General features: G+C 35.8%; 1 protein-coding gene across 2 annotated transcripts; it reads left to right on the plus strand.

Annotated features, from left to right (window-relative positions):
- Window positions 1–4,109: 4,109 nt before the first annotated feature.
- mtmr14 (myotubularin related protein 14) lies at window positions 4,110–21,864 on the plus strand. 2 transcript variants are annotated; one of them, XM_059571301.1, is made up of 20 exons: window positions 4,110–4,397; window positions 4,492–4,843; window positions 5,995–6,143; window positions 9,192–9,300; window positions 9,864–9,939; window positions 12,236–12,296; window positions 12,484–12,606; window positions 13,263–13,336; window positions 13,455–13,525; window positions 13,635–13,709; window positions 14,173–14,239; window positions 14,341–14,426; window positions 14,576–14,652; window positions 15,328–15,364; window positions 15,544–15,614; window positions 16,926–16,984; window positions 17,272–17,404; window positions 18,572–18,766; window positions 19,014–19,172; window positions 20,081–21,864. In XM_059571301.1, the coding sequence occupies exons 2-20, from the start codon at window positions 4,757–4,759 to the stop codon at window positions 20,259–20,261; spliced, it is 1,890 nt and encodes a 629-aa protein (XP_059427284.1). In that variant the 5' UTR covers window positions 4,110–4,397; window positions 4,492–4,756; the 3' UTR covers window positions 20,262–21,864. The 2 variants fall into 2 exon arrangements, with proteins under 2 accessions (XP_059427284.1, XP_059427285.1); XM_059571302.1 differs by having other exon boundaries at window positions 4,561–4,843.
- The last annotated feature ends 1,351 nt before the right edge of the window (window positions 21,865–23,215 follow it).

The raw sequence follows: 23,215 nt of genomic DNA on the forward strand, positions 1-23,215 counted from the left end.
AGCACTGTCAGATCAGGATGCCACTGGTAAATGACTATGTGGAATACAATGTAGCAATAAGTAATAAGCAAGATTTTAAAATCTATACGATGTTTAATAGTTAGCTAGTGCTGTGTTGACAGAACCGGCCTAATATGGTCATACTTCTTGGTTCTAGTAAGAACTCTAGCTGCTGCATTTTTAATCAGCTGGAGTCTGGTTATTAAGCTTGCAGAACAACCACCTAATGAGGCATTACAATAATCTAACCTTGAGGTCATAAATGCATGGATTAACATTTCTGCATTTGACATTGAGAGCATAGGTTGTAATTTATATTTTGAAATGGAAAAATGCTGTTTTGCAAATGCTAGAAACATGGCTTTCAAAGGAAAGACTGCTAACAAATAGCACACATAGGTTCCTAAATGATGACGAAGAATTGACAGAGCAGGCTGTCCATACTGTTGATCGAGGGCATCTGTTGTGTTGGTATAAGGATGATGTGAACTGCTGTAAGATTCAACATTTAACTGAGCCTCTTCAACCTTAAGATGTTCTAGCAGGATATGAAATTTAAAGCGTTGTAGCAAATTGTAGGAGTAGGGACACAATATACTCTTTCCTGGTCAGTAAGTGGACTTGGATAGTGAGTCTTTTGCTTCTAGAAGACAATGTGTGCCGTCTGGAAGAATATGGTGGAGAGGGAGAGTGAACATAACTTCTTACAATCTTGGCTTGATTTCCTCCACCCTTTCTCTGACAAATTTGTCTATCAATTATTTATCTGGTATGAACTTTCTTTTGGCTGGATGAGCTCAGGGACAAGTTGATTCTCATGCCATCAACAGAGGAGGATAAACTTTCATGACTGCTTGAACACTCATTGCTCTCCTCACTTTTTGCTGAGCTACTATCTTGTGATGCATTGTGAGAGGCTTGGGCATAGTTTGGATTTGCTAGAGTTTCAGGTCCTCTCGGCTTTCTTAGGGCTGGAACTGGTTAAACACGGTCTAGGGATTTGGACTGACAAGGTACAGGAAGGGTATGCCTGAGGAGGTTGTGACTGATTTTGCCAACTTAACAATTGTTTCACCTCCACGTGAAGTTGAGATGTAAATTTGACATTGGCCTGCTTGAGATCATCTCTTTCCTCCTTCAGCTGCTGAACTGTAGTAATCAGGCCCTTTTGCTGTTTCTTTAAATCCGCATTTTCTCCTCGCAGTATTTCCACCTGCTGATCCCATCGATCTGCTACATACCACTTTTGAGCACTGTAATAATCACTATGATGTGCCGCTACATGTGGGGTGTCCATCCTGACATCCTCTTCAGACACACCACAAGGGAATTTATGAGAATAGCTGGGTGGTGATAAGGATCTGTGTAGATTGTAACCAGTCAAATCATAATCCTGCAAGTGTGCAGGCAGAGATGATTGTCTCCTGGGCAGCTCAACAGGAACATCATCTGATGGCTGCATCTCCATAACTGTGGAAAACTCTAGTTCCGGCTCGAAGGACCAAAACTGGTAAAGCTAAACCAGTTGGGGTTGCAAGTGAGGGGACTAGTTCACTGCGGATATCCGGTCAGAAACATAAAGATGCGGTATAAAGTTCTTGATACTTTTATTTTCCATGAATGTCCAATAAATGTTAAGCACATAAGTGCAGACAATTACTTTGGTGTTTTCATGTGTGTGGTTTGGTTCATCTAACATACACACACAACAACAAACTTGAGAAAAGCATTGAGTACATTTTGCTTTCACCTACTCTGTGCGGGCTATTTCTATTGAACGCTAATCACTGCCAGCTGCTGGAAATGGGCGGAGTGTAGTGTCTTTATTTTATAAAAGCACATAGTTGTATTGTGAGTGCACACAAATAAAAGTAGACCCTTAACAGTTCTGAATGATGTATTTTGCTTACCTTTAAGAGAAAAAAACAAAAGTGATAGCGCTGGCGCCTCCGTGTCCTTCAAAGCTCGCTTTCACTCTCCGCACAAACTATTCGATAAAGCGCACATTTATCTAGGTTTAACATTTAAACATGCTTACATGCTTGAACTGTTTTATATCTATAGATTTTATTTTAGGCAAGTTGTGATGATTTGAGAAAGCTAAATTGATCAAACATGGGCTCACTGTCTGCCGCTGGCTGCTTGGTCATTAATTTAAAAACAAAAACTTTTAATGAACAATTATTCATTCTAAATTATCCTAATAAATAAACAAAACAAAATATAATTAATTTGCCATTACATACAAAACTGAACTATTTTAATAGCTGAAACAGTAGTATAAGCTGCTTTGGGAGAAGGGGGAAAAAAGACAGGCTCGGGCAGTAATTCTGATAAGCTGTCGGACATTGGCTACAGGACTATATTTGAGTCCCGTGCAGGGCTCGACAAGGAACTATGATGAAGCAGCACTAAATATATAGCATTATGTCAAAATACTAATTAATTTCTTTTTAAATGAAACAAATGTAATCCTTATAGTATTCCCACTTTTTACAAAATGTAGGCTAATCTGAATACTTTGTTTTTTATGTAAATGTAACCGAATACAGTAACTAGATTTTTGTATCCTGATTACGTAACGCCGTTACATGTATTCCACATAGACAGTAAAAGAAATGGACACAACGACCCCATTGGATTCAACGGAGACAAGTGAAGTAAATTAGAAGCACGCACTTCCTGGGGGTCGAGCATACTGCGCAGACTCAAACTGAACTTGATTACGTAAATGTCACGTAAGCAACCTGTAAGTCTTCTAACCGCTGTGCCAAGAGAAATCTGAATCACCCTCCGAATCTTGCAGGCGTTGTTGAATAATTTTGTCCCGTTGCTTTTATGGACTCTCTATGGGCTTCTCCCTTGACTTCATGCCTCCACGTCCCCCCGATTGCCTCATAGACAGTAAAATATTGCCTGCGAGTTTATCCTCCTGTCCATACGGTAATTTAACTACTGTGCGACAAAGAGTCTCAGGTTATGACACAATCGTTAGCCTATTTTTCTTTTACAAAAACTGCTTCTACGGGGCCACAACGTAACATACAAGGTAATGGGGCCTTTTATACATTTTCGTGTTTCTTTAGAAACAATGAATGGACAAATGGAGTATTAAAACGCCTCAGATGTAAAGTTATTCGCTGTCAAAGTGTCGCCAAAATGAATGGGAGTCAATGGAATGCAAACAGTAGCTGGGTGTCCGCTAGCCAATGGCGGCGCCCAGGAGTGCTTCAAAAAATATGAAACCCTGCCCCCCTGGTATTCCGTTACACCCCAACCCTGCATACAAGTAATATGAAGAATATAAATTATTTCAGGAAAATTAAATATTTGTTATATGCAATTAATGTGTAGCCTATATTATTCCAATCGTATGATATTCGTACTGGTATTAAATTGCACAGATTATTGGGTAAATTAATTGATCAGAGACAGAAATTCAACAAACACACACACACTTGTTATTTGTGCACGTAACTTAAACCTATCTATAGAATGTGTGGCGGATGCTTTGTCCTGGATGCTATATATATTTTATTATTTGAATGTATTGTATTATTTTTTTATTTTATTTTTTATCTTTTTGTGTTTGATACTGTATCCCCTGTGCAATTTGTAAAAAAAAAAAAAAAAAAAAAAAATATATATATATATATATATATATATATATATATATATATATATATATATATATATATATATATATATTTTATTAACCACCAGATGGTGCTGTTTTCAACGCACTCGAAGGTTTGAATCTTTTTCTGAAACAGTCAGTGGAAAGCCTCAATGCTTCACGAAGCTTCATTTGTCCATCACTGAATATATGCCTGTTTCTAAAAAACCCAGATTTATTGCAATAAATTGCTGAAATGCAATACTAATTTCAACCTTTGGGCAAATGCAAGACCAATACTTTTTTTTTTTACTATAATGTAATATCTTACATTCATTTAATTTTGGACATCTATCAAAATACCTGGATATTTACACTTGATCAAAACTGTTCATTACATTAGCCTTCGTGATGCCCCCCCATGCAAGACCAATACGCTCTCAGCTGAAATGGCAAACTTGACGTCACCTTTCAGGAAGTATTGATCACATGATCACTTCAGTTTCCTGTTTACTACTGGCCCTGGTTAAAGTTCATTGGCTATATCTAACACGGATAGATTTCATTGCAACATTACAAACTGCTCTATTGTATCCCTTTACAGACAGCCGACCGTTTTGTCGTTGTAAACAACACTGAATGTTTTGTCTCCAGATCGAAATCAAGTCGATTATAAAACTCAAGGATAAAAGGCGTATGAAAGACTCAAGGATAAAAAGTCGTGCGGATTTCCTGTGATTGGTGACCGGGTGTTGAGATTTGTGGGATGCGGTGTTTTGACGTGAGTGCTGGGAAAGAAAAGACACACTTAAACTGGGCTTTCATTATAAATGAATTACAGAACTCTTTCGTTTTGCTGATTGGGGAAATAGTAGCGTCGAGAAGTCCTGAAGGCTTCCTCGTGACATCTACTACCGTCGGTAAAGGGGTATTTTGATCACCAGGACTGTGGAGGGTAATCATCCTGCCAGGACCCTGAACTCGGGACGCGCCATCCGCTCCGGCCCCGGTGCCTTAAAGCGGGCGGTGAGGAAGAAGCTTGCCCTGAAGGGATGGCCTGGAGGATCCTCTCGGCCCCAGGGAGCTGCGCTATTTAGTGAAGGGCGGGTTCGGATCGAGCAGAAGGCGGGTGACGGCTCGATGATGGCTAGCCGGAGCGAGGATATAACCGATCTGATCTATGTGTTCTCTAAGAGTCAGTACAGAGCGAAGGAGGTCACCCCGTCGGTAAGACTGAAAACATCAAACATCAGTCAGTCCCTTCCCTTAATTCAAATCAGATTTTAAGTATGTGATGAAATGCCATGTGATATAAGTAAAAAATAATAACATTTAATGTAATTACTTCATATTGTTACTTAAGGTTTTCTTCAAAAGCATTTTTCTTAACAGGAACTGGAAGCAAGCTCATATGACCTTAAGGAACTTCCAAAGGGAAATTGATTTAATGAGTCATGAGTCTTTTCTTTCCAAAGTCACGGATTAAGCAGAGAGAGAGAGAGAGAGAGAAATGAATACATGTTATTTCCTTTTTTATTATACTTTTACATTTTTGTGCCCCTCTTCAAAACTATACGTTGTCTGTATAGACCACAGTAATTGTGATTGGTCCACAGTTGTGATTTGCTGTAGTAACTAATAGACCCTGCACTGGGATTGCAGAATGTACTTGCAGAAAGTAATATAAGATAATCTATATATAATATAAATGCAGTATGTATATATAATATAAATGCAAACAGCCATATAGAAGTTATTGTCTAGATCAAATGTTTTAAAACAGGTTGATTTTCATGTTCGAACTTGCATTGTCTGCATGAGCTCCATGGCTCAGTGTTGTGGTTAACATTAGGTGTCATCTCAGACCTACATGTGTTTTGAGATGATGAAAACCCAGGAAAATAATGCTGGTTCTGTCAAAATGGCATTACCATTCTCATATTTCACAGGCAGTTGTTGTTTAACTGGTTGCACAGTTAAACTGATTTGTACACTTAAACACTCATGCAGAGATAAGAATACGGCCAAAATCATTGTCAATGGTGGTGTTAACAGATAAATGATTGTAAATGGGTCATGAAATAAGTGATGATATAAGAAAATGCAAATGTACAATACAAATAGAAGTGCTCTGTATAATTTAATTTACCAAAAAATGGCCAATTATTTTTGCTGCTGATCTGATGATGATTAAAGTTCAACATCCCCAAAAAATAATTACTTTAGTTAGGAGTAATTTCTATTTCTTTATGTTGCTGAAATTAGAGGATTGAACTTGTTCTTGTTCTTCTGATAACCTTGTGATAATTTTTGGCTTTCTGAAAGGGTCTTTAAAAAGCTTTTAAAATGTTATGTATGTATTATGTATGCATTTTTAGGTAGAGAGAATAGAGAAGCGCTATTTGGAGCTGTTTGACCGGGACTACAAGTACAGTATCATCCACAACACCAATGGTGACGTGTGTGGTCACTACCCACGGAAGATTGTGTTTCTGGAATATGAATCTTCAGACAACAATAAAGAGAGGTAAAAACATTGCTGTCTCTTTTAGTCTACTGAAGACACACAGTAGTAGGGAAAAAGTCAATGGGAAAAAGCATTTTATATTTATGTTTTGCCTTATTTCTCTGAAAAGAGATTCTTGGAAGATACCATGATTTTTATAGTAAAAGAAAAATATAATCAGTGTGGCTTAATTCCTATATTGCTGTACTAATGACATATGCCTTAACAAAAGTCGTATACTTGATTTTTTGATGTAGTAATTTACAATTCATGCTCTATTATATGTGTAAGGGTTGCAAATAGTTAAAACACACCACACCATATCCAAGCAGGAGTAACTAATGGAAAATATGGCAGACTGATTAAATTACATCAGTGAGCTTAAGTTTTCATTCAAATGGTATGTGCGCCACCCTGTGCCATTACTTATACATGCCAAGTTTCAGTATGCTCACCCAAAATTTTAAATATAAAAATAAAAATGTTAATTAATTAATAATTAATTAATATGGTTCGTTAAATAAAATAATGGTTTGATATATAAAAATCTTTATTTCTAATATATTTTATGTATGCATTTTTGCCAATATTTATTCATATAAGATTTTTCCGGGTTTTTTTTTATCACTGTTAACAGTTATGTAAGCAAACAATCATAATCAGATAAAGATGTTGACATGTACAGCCTGTCAACACTACTTATGTTTTTAAATTATTTAAAAATTATTTAAAATTTTAGATTTTAATAATGATTTAAAAAATGCAATCAGGTTTTGAAGAACCAAAACAGCTATTTAATTCTGACAGTTCTTTACACTATCACCCAGATACCATTTTGAAATTTTTGAAACATCAAATGTGATGAATTTGAGGCTTTCTTGGGAGACTGAAGTTAGGTTAGCAATAAACCAGGAACTTGTATCTGAGATTATCACTGTTGGGAACGTTACTTTAAAAAAGTAATTAGTTATAGTTACTCACTACTTGTTCCAAAAAGTAACTGAATTAGTAACTGAATTACTCTATAATAAAAGTAACTCGTTACCAGGGAAAGTAACTATTTGCGTTACTGTAAAAAATAAAAAAAATAAAAAGTTGCTATACGTCAAAGATTTTTTTTTTTTTTTTTAGCAGTTTTCACAAGTCAGTTGAAATAAGTAGAACAGACAGGTGTTCGTACATAACTTTCGATATTTATTGCACGTCAACAGACAGCAAGAGTTTTATCCTGCACTCTTTGTAAGAAAAGTGTTTTTGGCCACTAGCTTTGTAGATGCGTGTGTATCACATTACATGCACACATTACATGCATGTTCTTGCCTTTGACTACAATTAATTTGAAATAGTGCTTATATCTCCACCTTGAGCCAACTTTTCATCAGATTGCTCCTGTCTCGCCATTTCTGCTGCTGCTGCGAATCTCTGTGTAGCTGTTGCGTGTGTGTGACTGTGTGTGTTTGGCGCCGCTGGCGCGTGTGTGTAAAAACACTGGCTCTGATTGGCTACCATGAAACACATGACTCACATGACACATGACTACCATGAAACACATGACTCTGCCTCAGCCAATCAAAAATCAAGCTTATCTCGTTATTAACCCACCTGCTCACTCGCTGTTTGAGCCAGAGGTGCATTCGGATTGCATAATAAATTAATGCATAGTAACGCACCGCATTTAACGTTCAGTAAAGTTAACAGTGTTGTAACGACGGGAAAAGTAATTAGTTAGATTACCCCGTTACTGAAAAAATAACATCGTTACCTAACGCCGTTCTTTTAAACGCCGTTATTCCAAACACTGGAGATTATACAGTTCCATTATAGTAGTGTTCATCAAATGTAAAAAAACTAACAAACATGGAACTTGTAGTTACTCAAACACAAGTAGCCTACATCGCTCACTACATTGTAATTACCTTTTAATTAGTGATATAGAAATGGTAATCTATTTTGTTTAATGTAACTGCATCTGCAGTTAAAGGGGTCATTGGATGCAAAATTAACTTTTATATGTTGTTTGAACATAAATGTGTGCTGGCAGTGTCTGTACACTACCATCCTATAATGATAAAAATCCCCCCTTTAGTTTTTAAAATCATTACCCCTTTCTCAAATCAAGCCGTTCTCAGATGCCTGTCAGTGTGACGTCACAAAGACCCAGGCCATCCTGCGATTATTGAATGACCTGTATTTTGTGGTGAACGACCCACCCTGAGTGAGCTATTATCAGCAGAGTTGCCAAGTCCGTGTATTATACGTGACTTTGGGCTTTTTTTTTGTAAAGTTGCGTGAAAAAATCAAAAATAAACTGCGTACATCCTTAAAAAAATTTCCCTCACACGGTTCCGGGTATGAATAAAGGCCTCATGTAGCGAATCCATGCATTTTTGTAAGATAAAAATCCATATTTCAAATGTAATAAACACTTTTTTCCTCACTTCCACTGACTGTGGTACACGGAAGATGTTCAGGCAGATGACGTAGGATGTATGCGTCATGCGTGCACTTCTGAGAAATGCAGGAGTACTTCTTTGATTCTCTGAGCCGTGTGAGGGACATTTTATTATGGATGCGCGCGCTTTATTTGACGTCTTCTGAACTATTGACAACCAACACCCACTTACCCCTATTGAAAGGCTTGGAGGGGCCAGGACAATTTTTATATAACTCCGAAATGGGTTCGTCTGAAAGAAGAAAGTCACATACACCTAGGATGCTTTGAGGGGGGAGTAAAACTCAGGTTAATTTTCATTTTTGGGTGAACTAACCCTTTAAGACACTAAAGAATCATATAACCTTGTGGAAAATGGGCATATGATGACCCCTTTAAGAACATTGTAAAAAAGACTACATGGTTTTGTAACTACAGGCTAATATCTGTGAATGAAATCTGAAGACATACCTTTTTGTTATGTTGACATTGTACCTGTTTTTCTTATGACTGCTTCTGTTAAATGGCCATGTGGGCAAAGTTCTTGGCTGATTGTATATTGATATATTGCTCTGTCACCAGTGTATTGTATATAAAAAAATAAAAAGTAAAATTATTCCCTCTTCATCTTTGTTCAGCTTTGAAAGTACAGTACAGATCAGTAGGTTGCAGGATCTGGTAAACCGCAGTAAGATGGCTCGCTGTAGAGGGAGATTTGTCTGTCCAGTCATCCTCTACAATGGAAAGGTAACTATCTTACCATAATCAAATAGGGAAATTCTCAGTGCAGAATTGGCCTAGTATGGCATAGTATATGATTTATGTTGCTGTTTTATTATTTACATTTATACTTTTTAAGTATAAGTTTAAGACATTTACATTTATGCATTTAGCAGACGCTTTTATCCAAAGCGACTTACAATGCAATCAGGCTATAATTTTTTTTTTTTTTTTTTTTTTTTTTTTTTTTTTTTTTTTTTTTAACCTGTATGTGTCAATTCCCTGGGAGTTGAACCCACAACCATTTGCACTTATGACGCAATGCACTACCACTGAGCCACTGGTAGACAAATCATAGTGTCAATAACGGATTTAATTTTTTCTTGTGAAATCTGGCTGTCGGGATCTTTAGTACTGAAGTGTTTAGTTCTGGACTATCAGCCTTTAACTTTGAAGGTTGGTATAATTTACTAGGAGCTACTAACAACATTCCAGACTCATCTGTAGTTAACTTTACCAGGGGCCTGTGTTTCTGTTTTTGTTCTAGTGACCTTGAATTTTTTTTTCCCTCTCTCTATCTTTTATTGTAGCATGTGTGTCGATCATCCACACTAGCAGGTTGGGGCGAACTTTATGGACGTACTGGATACAACTACATTTTTTCAGGTACACACTCACAGTTAGCTACTACAAGCTATATCATCATCAAAATGATGTGTCAAAAGTTGACAAGTATTAATTAAAAGTTTTGTGCAACTGGCAAAGACATTTCCCCAACATTGGAAAAAAATAGAGCAGACAGAATGTGTTCTGTTTGAGTGACTCCTTATAAGTTTGAATTTCCAGAAGGGCAAAAAGCAAAGAAACAAAACTGTATAAAGTATTGAAAACTGTTCATATTCTTTATGTCACCAGTGAGATTTGTACATGACACTTAACTCTCAAGTCACTTTGTATTGTGAATATGGAAGCTGTCTTGAACATTGCAGTCTAAGGTTGATCAAATAAAAACTGCTTATGGTTCTTTGGAGATTAGATATGGTTTTCTTTACAGAATGTTGGTGTGTTTGTTTGTTTGGCTTATTGGAAATGTTCCCTAACATGCACCCATATGCCAAAATATAAATGTGGACAATTGCCTATAATGGAGTATAACATTTCCCCCTAAACTCCTGAACCCATTTGATTACTCATAGAACTCCTGTCAACATTTACACCCATTTGTAAATAAGTTAACAAATATGTTTGTTATTCATATGTCAGTGGGCTATTTGTGATGGTCCTGTTGTCATTAAAACTAATTTGGGCAGTCAGTTAAAGCCATTGATCCACTACTGGTGAACAAGATAGTTATAGATTTGTGTACTTTGTGTAAGCCTTGAGTCCAAAATACATCCATGGTCAATGACAATAAATCTGTTTTCTCAGATAAATTCACACAAGACTAGTATTCACACAAGACCTTCACCAAGATCTCGATTGCCTGGATGATTGGCTGTAGAAATCACACTTCAGGATTATGAGATGATAATATCAAACATTGTCACAGACCCCAAATATCTGTCCCTCACAGCAAAACCCAAATAAAAATCATGCAGTATAGACACAATTTCAGTCACTTAAACTGAACTGTAAAAATATTACAAAGATAAAGACTCTTGTGTATACACATTAGAAAAAGGGTATCCAGTTTTGCTTGTGAAGGGCCAGAATCCTGCAAAGTTTAGCTCCAACTTCCCACAACACACCTGTCTGATAGTTTTTATTAAGCCTAAAGACTTTAAATAGATGGTTCAAGTGTATTAAATTAGGGTTTGAGCTAAACTCTGCTGGATGGTGGCCATCCAGGAGCAGGATTTGACACCCCTGCATTACGAAATAGATTTTCAGATTGTATTGCCAATTGACCTATCGGTAAGCCCCCTTAGTTACCGTTGCTCCCTCGGACAAACAAACGGAGTTGCTCACTGTCTCACAATGACAGCTGTCAATGTGAAAACCTTGTCCCACAAACCTTGACACAGAAGGGCCACCAATCAAGTGGGAATTAAATATTCCATGGAGGGATATATAAAAGATTTTAAAATAAATATGTTGGTTAACTCGAAGCAAAGGTTTAAAGATAACAATGCATGTGGGAGAAGTCTCATATTATGGTAGTCATGATTGCGGATGACTACATGCAGTATCAACACTGTTCATGTACCGCGGAGTATGATTAAATCAATGCATATTTATTATGGAGAGGCACTGAAATGTTGACCTTCGTTTTTGACTTTCACTGTATGTGAGAACAGTTCTCTATTTAGGTTTGTTATAGCATTGACTCACTAACTTTAACATTAGCTGGTTTTAGCCAGAGATACCTTGCTGAAATGCAAGATCACATTAACATTCTGCTTGAGCAGATGAAAATTGTAACTTAATGAGAATATGACAAGCAGAAAATTTAAGCTTTTGTCTTCATAGGGATTGAATGCTTGGGGACATTTTGCTCTGTTTTGTTTGGGTTTCAGGAAATGTGATAAAAGAAATTCTATTGCCCATCCTATCAGGATACCTGTAATCAGTGTTGCAAGTACCACAGGTACATCGTTTTTCCATTTTCGTAGCACAGACACCATCAAACCGATGAAATGCTTGGATCTTCCAATATTTCTCTATGACGCTGAAACCTAAAGGTGTCAGAGTTCAGCTCCTCGTGCAACTGATACTCGACTGCCATTGGCTCATCTACCTTCGAAGGGATGGGCTTAACGATAAATCAATTGGTACAACTACAGCCATTGATTAATACCTTGAAGAGATTATTGTAACATTTCTAACATAATCTGAACTTCCAAAGCTACAGTCATACACTCAAGAGAGTCATTCAAGAGAGCTTAAATTGTGGGGCAATGTAGATGTAGCTGTGGACATTACTTTTTTGGATTGTATTAGATTTAATCTCAAACTATTACAGGGGGTTCAGATGACACCTTTGGTGATGCTGAAGAGGTTCTGGAGGATGACTGTGCAGTTCGGTAAGATAAGCTGTCGAGAAATACAATCTTACAAGGAGCCAAATGTTTCAATTAAATAGCCAGTTATAGACATAGAGCAGTCGTTTAACAATGGTTCTGGCTTGCTCCTGTGAATTGTGTGTGTGTTTTGTAAGAAAATACTTGTCTTCTAATCATCTTATTCTGGTCTTTCTTTGTCACTCTACAGGAATAATGATTCACAGTTGTTTGATAAGGTTAGGGGCTCTGATATTAAGCTGTTGAAGTATTTGTCTGTACGCTACATCTGTGACCTCATGGTAGAGAATAAGAAGGTGAAGTTTGGCCTCAAGTGAGTGAACTTTGTTACATTCATGTTAGAATGTTTTTATATATATATATATATATATATATATAATTCAATTCTCTGAATTTTAGTATTTATCTCATAATGTAGGTCTTTCACACCCAAATCCAAAGCCATTATCAGGATCCAGTTTCAAGACCGTTTTTATTTTAAATTTTTAAATTTATACTACGTTTTGTGCCAAAATGATTAAAAATAAACATACAAATTAAGCATTTTCCCCCCCACATTAGGATAAGTATTATAGAAGAGACATTATAGATAATACACAAAATAAAAAGCTTGTAAAATGAAAAATGTTCTACAGGAATGCACATTCATGCCTCTGTCATACATACATGTGCGCTCACTCCTTGAAGTCTTTAAATTTAACAACAATGGCTGGTTCACAGATTTTGGTCAACTTGTTAGTTATCATACTGCAGTTTATTCTGTGCCCTTAGCCATTTATGAAATCCGTCTTCATACTAACATGTTAACTACAACCAGCCAACTACATTGCAGGAGTTAATTTTGGACCATGGCCACAGTATTCATTATGACTTGGCTGTGTTAGATTTTATTCATATGTCTGAGACAATGATTTCACTTCCTTCCTTAATGATCTCTTACTCTCTGTACAATTTTGTGTTTGTCTCCAGTGTGACTTCCTCAGAAAAGGTGGACAAGGCCCAACGCTATGCTGACTTCACCCTACTCTCTGTGCCTTATCCAGGTATAGATCTTTATGCTGATAACATTTTAAAAAAACAATTTCTCTTCTATTCTACTTATTCAATGGCAATAATCATTACAATGAAGCTGTAATATTAGTTTCATGCACTTGTTTTCAGGATGTGAATTCTTCAGGGAATATAAAGACAGAGATTACACAGCAGAAGGGCTTGTCTTCAACTGGAATCAGGTCTATACATAAACACTGAAAAAAATTGTTTTATTAGAAGTTCTACAGAAACTGTTTCTGTAAGTACAGTTGTTCTTTCGCTGACCATCACTTTTGGTTGTGTGTTTAGGACTTTGTGGATGCTCCTCTGACAATCCCTGCTTGCTTTACAAAAAACCTTAACATCAACTGGAGTGAATATCAGGTACTCAGAGTCTCCCATACATTTTCTTTTAGATAGACAGGAATTGATTGGGTTTAAGGAAATGGACAAGCTGGGTCTAAACTCTGATTGCCTTCGCATTTAAAAAATGTTGAAGCAGAATACTCTACCTGCAAAATGTCTCCATCTTTTTTTAGATAATTTGATATTAAATTTGTAACATTTTTGTCAAACAGTTAAGTAATTAATTTCAAGGCACAAACCTTACTGACGTATTCTTGGAGTGAGGGTACTATATTGACCAATAGCTTTTCAGCGTCTTCAATTTAATTGAAAAATAAAATGAAAAATAATCATCACTGTTCATTTGTAGAGACTGTAGCTTGATGGTTCAGACAAAGGGTAATAAAGAATGCTGGATGCACTGATCCACAGACTTAAATTGTGTAGCCTATATACATTTATGATTTAGAATTTGGTAATTGTTGTCTTCATCTTTTTTTAGTCATGGGACCTGGTGCAACAGACTCAGAACTATCTGAAACTGCTTCTACACATCATCAACTCTGATGGTAAATTACTGCACTTTCACACACGTCTGTACCAAACTGAAGAAATTGTTTCACTAGTCTGTTTAGTTTTGGATAACGTTTTGGAGTGTTGTGGTCTGCAGATGAGAACGGTTTACTGGTGCACTGTATATCAGGCTGGGACAGGACACCTCTCTTTGTATCTCTGCTCAGACTTTCTTTGTGGGCGGCAAGTATTAATTCCTCTGTCTCTTATTACATATGTCCTCATTTTATATCTTTATTTACTCCACCTTGCTAAATATTCTAATTTCTCCTCCCACCCCACTTTCCTTTCTGTACCTTTCTTTGTGTTTAATTAATTTCAAATTTTTAAAGGACGGTGCTATTCATGCCAGTCTGGAACCGTCTGAGATCCTTTACCTGACTATCGCATATGACTGGTTTCTTTTTGGGTTAGTCTCATTCCTGTTTCATTTATACATTAATGTTAAAAATATTACAAATTTGGCACATAGCAATAACATGATAAATATTTTCATGATATTGCAGATATTAAAAATTATTTTCTTAAAAAAAAAAAATTAATAAAAAATAAATCACACATGGTAAAACTTCAAGGTAACATTACTAAGTTACTGAACTAAGCTCATTTTATTTATGTACACATTGGCTCTACCATTATTGAACGCACACAATAAACTGCAATGAGTTCTGATGTACCTAAAGCATTCATGAACATTCTCATTCATCTCTTGGCACTTACTTGACTGGCACATGAAGCCCAAAAAGTATGTGACCTGCAGTGTACCATGGGTCTTTGTAAACAACATTTTACAATAATTTTTTGATTGACTTTAGCCCATTGATTAATTTCTAAGATTTTTTAAGCAGATTTTAAGTTATAAGTGATAAGCACAAAACATATCTGTTGTTAACATTACTTGAGTCTTTCACATTTTGTTCTACAACATAAATATACATGTATTTGCTAAAGGTAGTCTGAAGGGTGAAATAAGAAAAATATGTCTGCAGAAAGTAATGTTTGATCTGCCATCATTAGTTATGCAACAACAACAACAAAAAAGAATATTCTAATTCTCAATTTTTAATTTTGTCCTTTTCTATAGTCACATGCTGCCTGATCGGCTCTCTAAGGGGGAGGAGGTGAGACTTCACATATTTAATACCTATGCAAAGCATATGTTAGATTTGAATGGAGTTCATTACTGTGATTTAGATTGTTTAATTATTGTTTAGTATGCACCTCCCAGACAGATTGTTCATGTGTCGGTGCATTTGTCTGTTATATAAATCAATTTGATTTTTGATATTCTCTTTCCTAGATTTTCTTTTTCTGCTTCAATTTTCTGAAGCATATTGTTTGTGACACATTTTCAGTCATAAAAAAACAAAGGTAAGTTATCTGACTTCATTTTTTTAAGACAAGAATAATCTTTGTGTGTCATGAGTATGTGAAGAATAATTTGATAGATTTTAAGCGTCTTTCTGTTCTTTTTTCTGTTTTATTCTGTGTGGTTAAATTGCTGGTAGACATTGGCCTGTCCTGTTTTGGTGCAGCCATATGTGGTTGTGATTTTTTTTTTTATATATGGTGCAATAACCAATGATTTTAGCACAGGTCAGTTGTCGTCTCGATTTTGAAGTGTGTATTCATAAAAAGTTGGAGAATGTTAAGAAATATGAAGTAATATTAACTTTTTTTTTCTCATAACTTACTAATTTTATTTTTAAAATTATAAGAGTGGTCTCTTTTTATTCCTTGCTGTATATAGAAGCTTATGCTGCACAGTGTTTCTATTTTGGCCATAATAACCAGCCATTTTTACTTTTGCATTAAATTTTATAATTTACAGAGCCATTGGTTGACTTGTTTGTTTTATGTACTGCAGAAGGACTTTATCCTCAAGAGCCAGTGGTGTCGGTTAAACCTTCTTAAAAAATTATTCAAATTTTCATAAAATACTTTTTAACTTTTTCTTGTTGTTTTTGTTCTTTTACATCTCAACAATATCTTTGCAAATATACTTTTAAATCTGTAGGTCAGTAATTGAAAATGTGGCAATAAAGCATTTTGTCACAGACTCAAGAGCTTTATATTTTTGGAATTACTGGCTTTTGTTAAATGTACGTCTCAATTATAAGCCTTCTCACCCCAAACAATAAGTTGACCATAAGTTGTTATAAGCATGGCCTAATAACCCAATCACCTAAAACATGTCAACAAAATATCCAGTTTTATAAAATATCAAAAGTGTGAGATTTGCACCAGCTTGATGTTGACAAAGGGCTTCTTGTTCCTCTCTATCTGTCTGTACCTCCAAATCAAATGGCTGTATGGATTTCTGTGATCTTTTTTTTTTGTTTTTTTTTTTAGATTAGATAAATTAAAATAAAATTCCTCACAGATCAGTTAGATAATTGTGTGAAATTTTTTATGCATTATCTAGAGTCAAACACAACGAAGTTTTGATTCATCAATTTGTTTAACAGAATTTTATTTTTAAAATTTCATTTTATTCCACAAATAAGGCAGGCTGTAAGTTCAACATCTTCATAGGTTCTGTCATGGTTTCACAGAGGAAAATCTGCTAAATTCTGTGATGCATTCTGTTCTGCAAAATTTCTGTGACCCAGATATTTGCCGCTTGTGACTGTATTGATCTCTGTCTGTTTTATCTTTTTCTTTTTTGTTTTACTCTAACAGAAGAAAAAATTCTCAATTCAAAGATGCTGACTTCACAGTCGATGACCTCTGCCAGTTAAGTAAGTTTTTTTCAGAATTGACTTTCATTGAAATGAGTGATTCGAGTCTGATTATTCTGAGTACAGTAGTCAAGCAGCAGATTCACACATCTTTATGCTAATGATTATAAGATCTTACAAGTTATACAAAACCAACTGGATGTGATCCATCTGTTTGTTGTTGCCCTGCGGGAAGTTAGAGTTTTTAAATAGACTGCAGGTTTTACTTTCCTTACTGTTTTATGGTTTCTTTCTTTCTTTCTTTCTTTCTGCAATTCTTTCTGTCTTCCTCTCTCTCTATCTCTCAGAGCCCAGAGATCGGGGTAGTGTGACAAGTTTGAGCAGTGATTTCTCTCTCATCACAGAAGATACATCTGCTCCCTCCAGTTTACTTGCAGAAGCTACAGACCCTATTACCACTGGACCACAGGCTTATAATGGGTAAGGCTTACAAAATAAAAATTAAACAAGCACCTTTAATTGCACCTTATTAGCATGAATGCACTTGCCTGCCTGTTACTGGCAGCATCAGTCAGGTAGCCAGACGGAGATTGTGGTTACATGTGGATCTCAATCACACTGGCCAATCATAACGCCTGTTTCACACATACTCCATCTGCAGTACGTATGCAGTACGTATGCAGTCCGTGTGCGTTATGTATGTGGTGCAGAAGCAGCAGGGACTCATTGTGCTTTCACACAGGACGCGTTTGCAGTCCGCTACTGATCCGCGGCTGTTAGTCCACAAACAAAACATTTGTTCATTATTTTGGTTTCAAATCATGATCTGGTTTCAAATCATTTCAGCACTGTGATACTCTTTAATCACAGTACAGTAACAATCTTTCATAGACATTAGTTTAAATAAATATAAACAACGTATTATTCGTGCATTTGACTTCTAGGTTTGAATAATAAGTTGCTCAAGCAAACTGCAACATATTTAAACATAACATTTAGCCTACTTTTCTTGTTAGGCAATCAAAAATATTTTAAATAAAAAATCACCACTGACAGAAACAGTCAACTCTCATGCCTTTTGTATTTAAATCTTTATTACAAGCAATCCCATGGGTCTTAATGAACTTTGGTTTTCTGCTTCCATAAAAGTGCATATATTAGGCCACGTTGCCTTGTTTACCTAAAGGTGCTCTTTTTCTTGTTTTAAACCTAGCCAAAAACCCATATGTTGCGTGTGAAACACAGTAGGCTTTAATTGTATAAATCTTTTGCGAAATTTCTGCATTTCCATGTAAATCTATTTTCATTTTTACCGCGAACAATGCGCTGTCACTTTAATTCAGCACATGCACCACAGCAAAAATAGACTCGGTACGTAAACGATCGCTGCACTGCTGCAGACGCACCGCTCATGGAACACACTGACGAACCGCAACCATGTGCAGTGTGAATGCTGGAATCCGTTAACATGGGTGCGTAAAAAAATACGCAACGCACACACACTGCAGACGGAGTATGTGTGAAACAGGTGTAAGATATATGCAAACTGCTATAGAAAGTGGCCATGTCATTATTTTCTTGTTCACACTTTTTTGACTTCATAGCTGCTGTTTTAAATGATGTTGACGTATTTAGTGTTTATCACAGGAGGAAAGGCATGCTATTTTCTTCTCATTCTGGGCATTGGAACCGACCGATCACTTCAGAGGAGCGAACACCTAATGTAATGACTGAGGCCAGTCCTCTGGGGTCATTTAAGTCCTCAAGCTCTTCCTCATCCAACCACTCAGATCAAAATGTTGCACGGACAGGAAGCACCCCTTTAGCTGTACCAGGAAGGAGGTGAGTACTTTCAGAGTTTATTCTGTATTGATTTTGAGTGCTTTCTGATAATGTTTGTGTAGTGTGCATAATACTGTATACTTGGGTTGACATTTGTTTACTAATACACACTTCACTAATAATTTTCAATAAAGATGAACCCGAGCTTGCTATTATACCAAAGATTACATTTTCAATTTTCTCTATTCATATTTTTTTCTTGCTCTATTCATCTTTTTAATATTTTGTATCTCGTTCTGAATCTCAGGCCAGTGGTGGAATATGCTCGGTCAGGCTCCTCGCTGTCCACAGATTATGGCAGTTGGCAGATTGTGTCAGGGTGTGGGAGCATCCATGATCTTCCCCCAGTGCCCTCAGAGTCTCCTCTTCCATTCAGCTTCCAGGATGAGGCTCCCAGCGGACTAATGTGAGTCTCATACACACTCCAACCCCACCTGTACTCATTCACTTTATTCTTCTTATATTCTTGTAATTTGACTATAAAACTGAAATTGAATGAGTAATAGTTTACATGATAAGTCAAGATTATCACAATAAGAATAGGCTGCATTCCCAGGAATACGCAGCAGCCTCATCACTGCAACATGTTAAGAATTTTGTTAAATCCAAAAACTTAAGAGACCAAAAATTCTTGTTCTTTTGGCACATCAGCACCATGCTATTATTAGTATTCACACATCAGTCATTTTGTAACTGAACAGAGATGACATCACTGAATTCAATGATGAACTGCCTTTAACTATCATTTTGCATTATTGACACACTGTTTTCCTAATGAATGTTGTTCAGTTGCTTTGACGCAATGTATTTTGTTTAAAGCGCTATATAAATAAAGGTGACTTGACTTGTACAAAGCTGAATTCATTCTGGAGAAAGAACCAGACATTCCAAAAATGGCCTCACCAATTAATTAGTTTTACTTTCTACTTTAACTTTTTTCTTGTAATATTATGATCTGATTTTTGAAATATTACTTTTTTAAACTTAATATGATATTGTTAGGTCTAAGGATATTTGAAGATTTCTTTTAAAATGTAAATATATATTGTGTTTGAGGAAGGCACAAAAAATTGGTGATTTAAGTGAAGGAAGAAAATGGATACACTGCAAAAAAATTTTTTAGCAATGTTGCAAGGCAACTTTGGGAAATGTTGCCATCAACGGACAACCAGGTGAGACACATGACGAATCTAAAGTATCCAGATTGAAATTTGTTACCCATTCTCAATGGAAAAGTGCCCAATCAACATTGTTAAAAAAGTTGCCCCGTGTATCATCAGTCTAAGACGATAAATGTATCTCTTTTCTTTGTAGGTGCACATTTGTACCTGAAAGGCAAGTGAGGTTGGAGGCAGTGAGGGAGCTGTTCCTTGCTGCTTACAGCTCTACAGTAGGACTCAAGTCATCGGCTCCAAGCCCTTCTGGTGCCATCTCAGGCCTGCTAGAGCAGTTTGCCCGTGGGGTCGGCCTTCGTGGCACTAATGCCATTATCTGAGCCTTCCTTTGTTGTGCACATAAATTTCACTCATCTTACACACCCTCAGGACTTTTCATGTCATCTTTTTTTTTTCTCCTCCTCCGTATCTTGATGTGGCACCATATCTACCACATCAGAAGTACCTAATTTATTGGTGAAACTGTACAGTGTATTCTTTCATCCCCTCTTCCATCTCTTACCCTCCAGCAGCTCCTATCTTCTCATCCTTATTCTCTGCTCTCACTTATTCCAGTGCAATCCTCTCACTGCAGAAAGGAAAAGTGCCAAATCTAAATACAGGGCTACATTAAACTGACTGTTTTTTTCTTTTACATTTGTTCTCTACAGACCAAATAATACAGTACGTCCATTTGTTTTCTAATTTAGATTTTAATTTGAGCTATTTATAGTCTTACTTTTTTGTGTGTTGCACATTTGTACTGTAATAGGGTAAAATAGAGAGGGGCAGAAAAGGGAAAGTTATCTCATCTCAAAAATGAAAAATGCTTAAAATTACACTTCTTGGGACAAAAAGGTCATTGTAATTGAGAAAGAATGATTTATTTGCCCATTTTAATGGCTTGTTTTATTTTATTTGCTGATTGTCTTGTACACTTAAAATACATTTCTCTTGAAATTCTTGACTGGTTTTTAGACCTTCAGGATTTGAACCAAGCCTAAAGACATTCAGTTGTTTAGTGGTAGTTTTAGAAATGGCAACAGTTTGGGCAGTGGTAATGGAAGACAATGTCAATGTTCTTTTAATGAACACCTTTTTTGGATCATTTAATGAGTGTGTTATGAATTTAATTCATTTTTGTTGTGTCTTGATAATTTTTTTAACTGTATTATTCAAGTACGCAAAATTGTAAAGATTAATTTAATCAGAGCTAATCTATACAGAGCAGCAGTTCATCTCCTGCACTCACTTTTTCGTTCTTGTTATTAGACAAAACTTTTTTTCTTGTGAATGATTTGGGTATAATGCCTCAAAATTACTGATTTGCCTTGGCAGTAGATACAGATAAATGGCTATAAGATTGCACTTGAATTCAAGGATTGAAAACACAGAATTTGTAGTATTTTGGACATAAAACCATGGTGGCCTCTTTACCTCAGGGCCTTTTATTGTGCCTTTTGTTCTTATGGAGATACAATTCTGTTTTCATGCACAGCTGTATTATCTTGCTTTTAGATTTAAAACCATGCCTTGATATGTATCTGTTTCTCTATTTGTTCGTTTATGACAGAAACAACATCCTTGTGTACTGTAGCAGCTTCTGGTGTTGGGCAAAATTCAGACTTAAATTGTTGAAGACTATACAAACTCCTTGTCAAATGATTTTTCGAAACGAATTACAGTCAAGAACAACAGATCTGTTACAAGTACATTTAATAGGTTTTAACATCCCTGTGATTATTTTACAAAAGTGGTTGAAAGATATAATTAAACATTCTTACAATACAACTGCTTATAATTTGTTTATACACTAGTTGGCACTGTTACCAAGTTGGTAATTGCATGGTATGGTTACATGCAAAGTTTCATATTCCAAAGAATTGCTTTACATGCAAAACATCTTGCCATAAATGTGTTCTGTGAGAAGTAAAAAAAACAAAAACACCTTACTTACAGTTAGTAAAATGTCTAAATTGGACTATCAAAATAGTGTAACCAAATAAAATCCAAATACAACTGGTAACCACATAACTTATTTTTGGTATTTAACAGAAAACCCATTCAAAAACCACAATGACTCAAGACAACAAAAGTCAAAAAAAGAAAAGTCAATTTCTGGGTGTCAGGGCTAATTCCTGCAGCACTCCATAGGTGATGAGTAGTGGTATCATATCCCTTTTGATGATAATTTTCAGTGTCTTTATGAGGTCATACACATATTTCTCCTTCACATGCTCCTGTAACATCTAGTCATTGAAGACTCCAAAATTAAAGTCTCAAAATTGCCCTTTCTAAACATTAATTTATCCATTATGATGGAAATAGCAATGAAAATAAAAGGTTTTGTTCAGAAATTACAAAACATTTGAAATCAAAAACTATTTAATTTTTAGTTGAATGTTCTTATTTACATTGTCCCTTCAGTGTTCATTGCTCCCTATGCACCAAGCAGGGGAGAAAACTGTTAAAAAGTTCACGGACCCTTACAAAATGCATTTATTTGAACACACTGTTACATCAGTTTTACACCTTACATTATAGTTACGGGTGTGATGAAAATGTACTTGTGTAAATAATACTTGTTTTATTATAAATTAATGTAATCTGTCGTATCCAAAAGGCTTAATGTCTGATAAACATTTATAAATGATAAATGTCTGATGTGATTTTAATATGAAAATAACATGATCTAATTATATTGAACGTGTCTTCTTATGTGACCTATAATCATAACAGATGCATTATAACAGTTGCATCACATCTATTTTATAACCATTAATGAATCACACCAGGAACTACTTAAAATCAATTCAAACACTGGTCTCAATATCTTTTCGCTGTTTGCTTTAGCCCATTTGAATGCAGTAGACTGATGTGCAATTACTGGTGGGTAAATTGTTGTCACTACTTTTCGTTGGTTACTAAATCCTTACTTATACTTATGATCAAAGACATCACTGCACATTACCTCAATTTAAACTCACTGTTAATGAGCGTTAACTTGAGGGAACCTGACCAGTTTTCATCACCTTAAAGTGTCCATCTTTATTCTATTGCCTGAAGTAATTTCAGCACATAGGCAGCGTCTGGCTTAGTCCCCTTTGAATCAATACTCTTAACATTTCCCGATGTATGGAGACCATTTCTCATTTAACTCAAAAACTATTCCATCTATTAAATTGCAAACTTTTATGACTCATTTGGTTTTCTCTACTATGGTTAGGATTAGTTGTGGGAATGAGTATTAGAGATCCCCAGTATAACAACCAATTTGATTAACCATTGATTAAAA

Source organism: Carassius carassius, chromosome 17, assembly GCF_963082965.1.
Source record: "Carassius carassius chromosome 17, fCarCar2.1, whole genome shotgun sequence".
Lineage (NCBI taxonomy): Eukaryota > Metazoa > Chordata > Actinopteri > Cypriniformes > Cyprinidae > Carassius > Carassius carassius.

Bases quoted from the DNA above. Each gene is read 5' to 3' on its own strand.
- mtmr14 (XM_059571301.1), top strand. From the start codon at position 4,757: ATGATGGCTAGCCGGAGCGAGGATATAACCGATCTGATCTATGTGTTC. The intron at 14,653-15,327 runs GTTAGTCTCATT...CCTTTTCTATAG, and splicing joins TATGACTGGTTTCTTTTTGG to TCACATGCTGCCTGATCGGC. The intron at 16,985-17,271 runs GTAAGTTTTTTT...TCTATCTCTCAG, and splicing joins CGATGACCTCTGCCAGTTAA to AGCCCAGAGATCGGGGTAGT.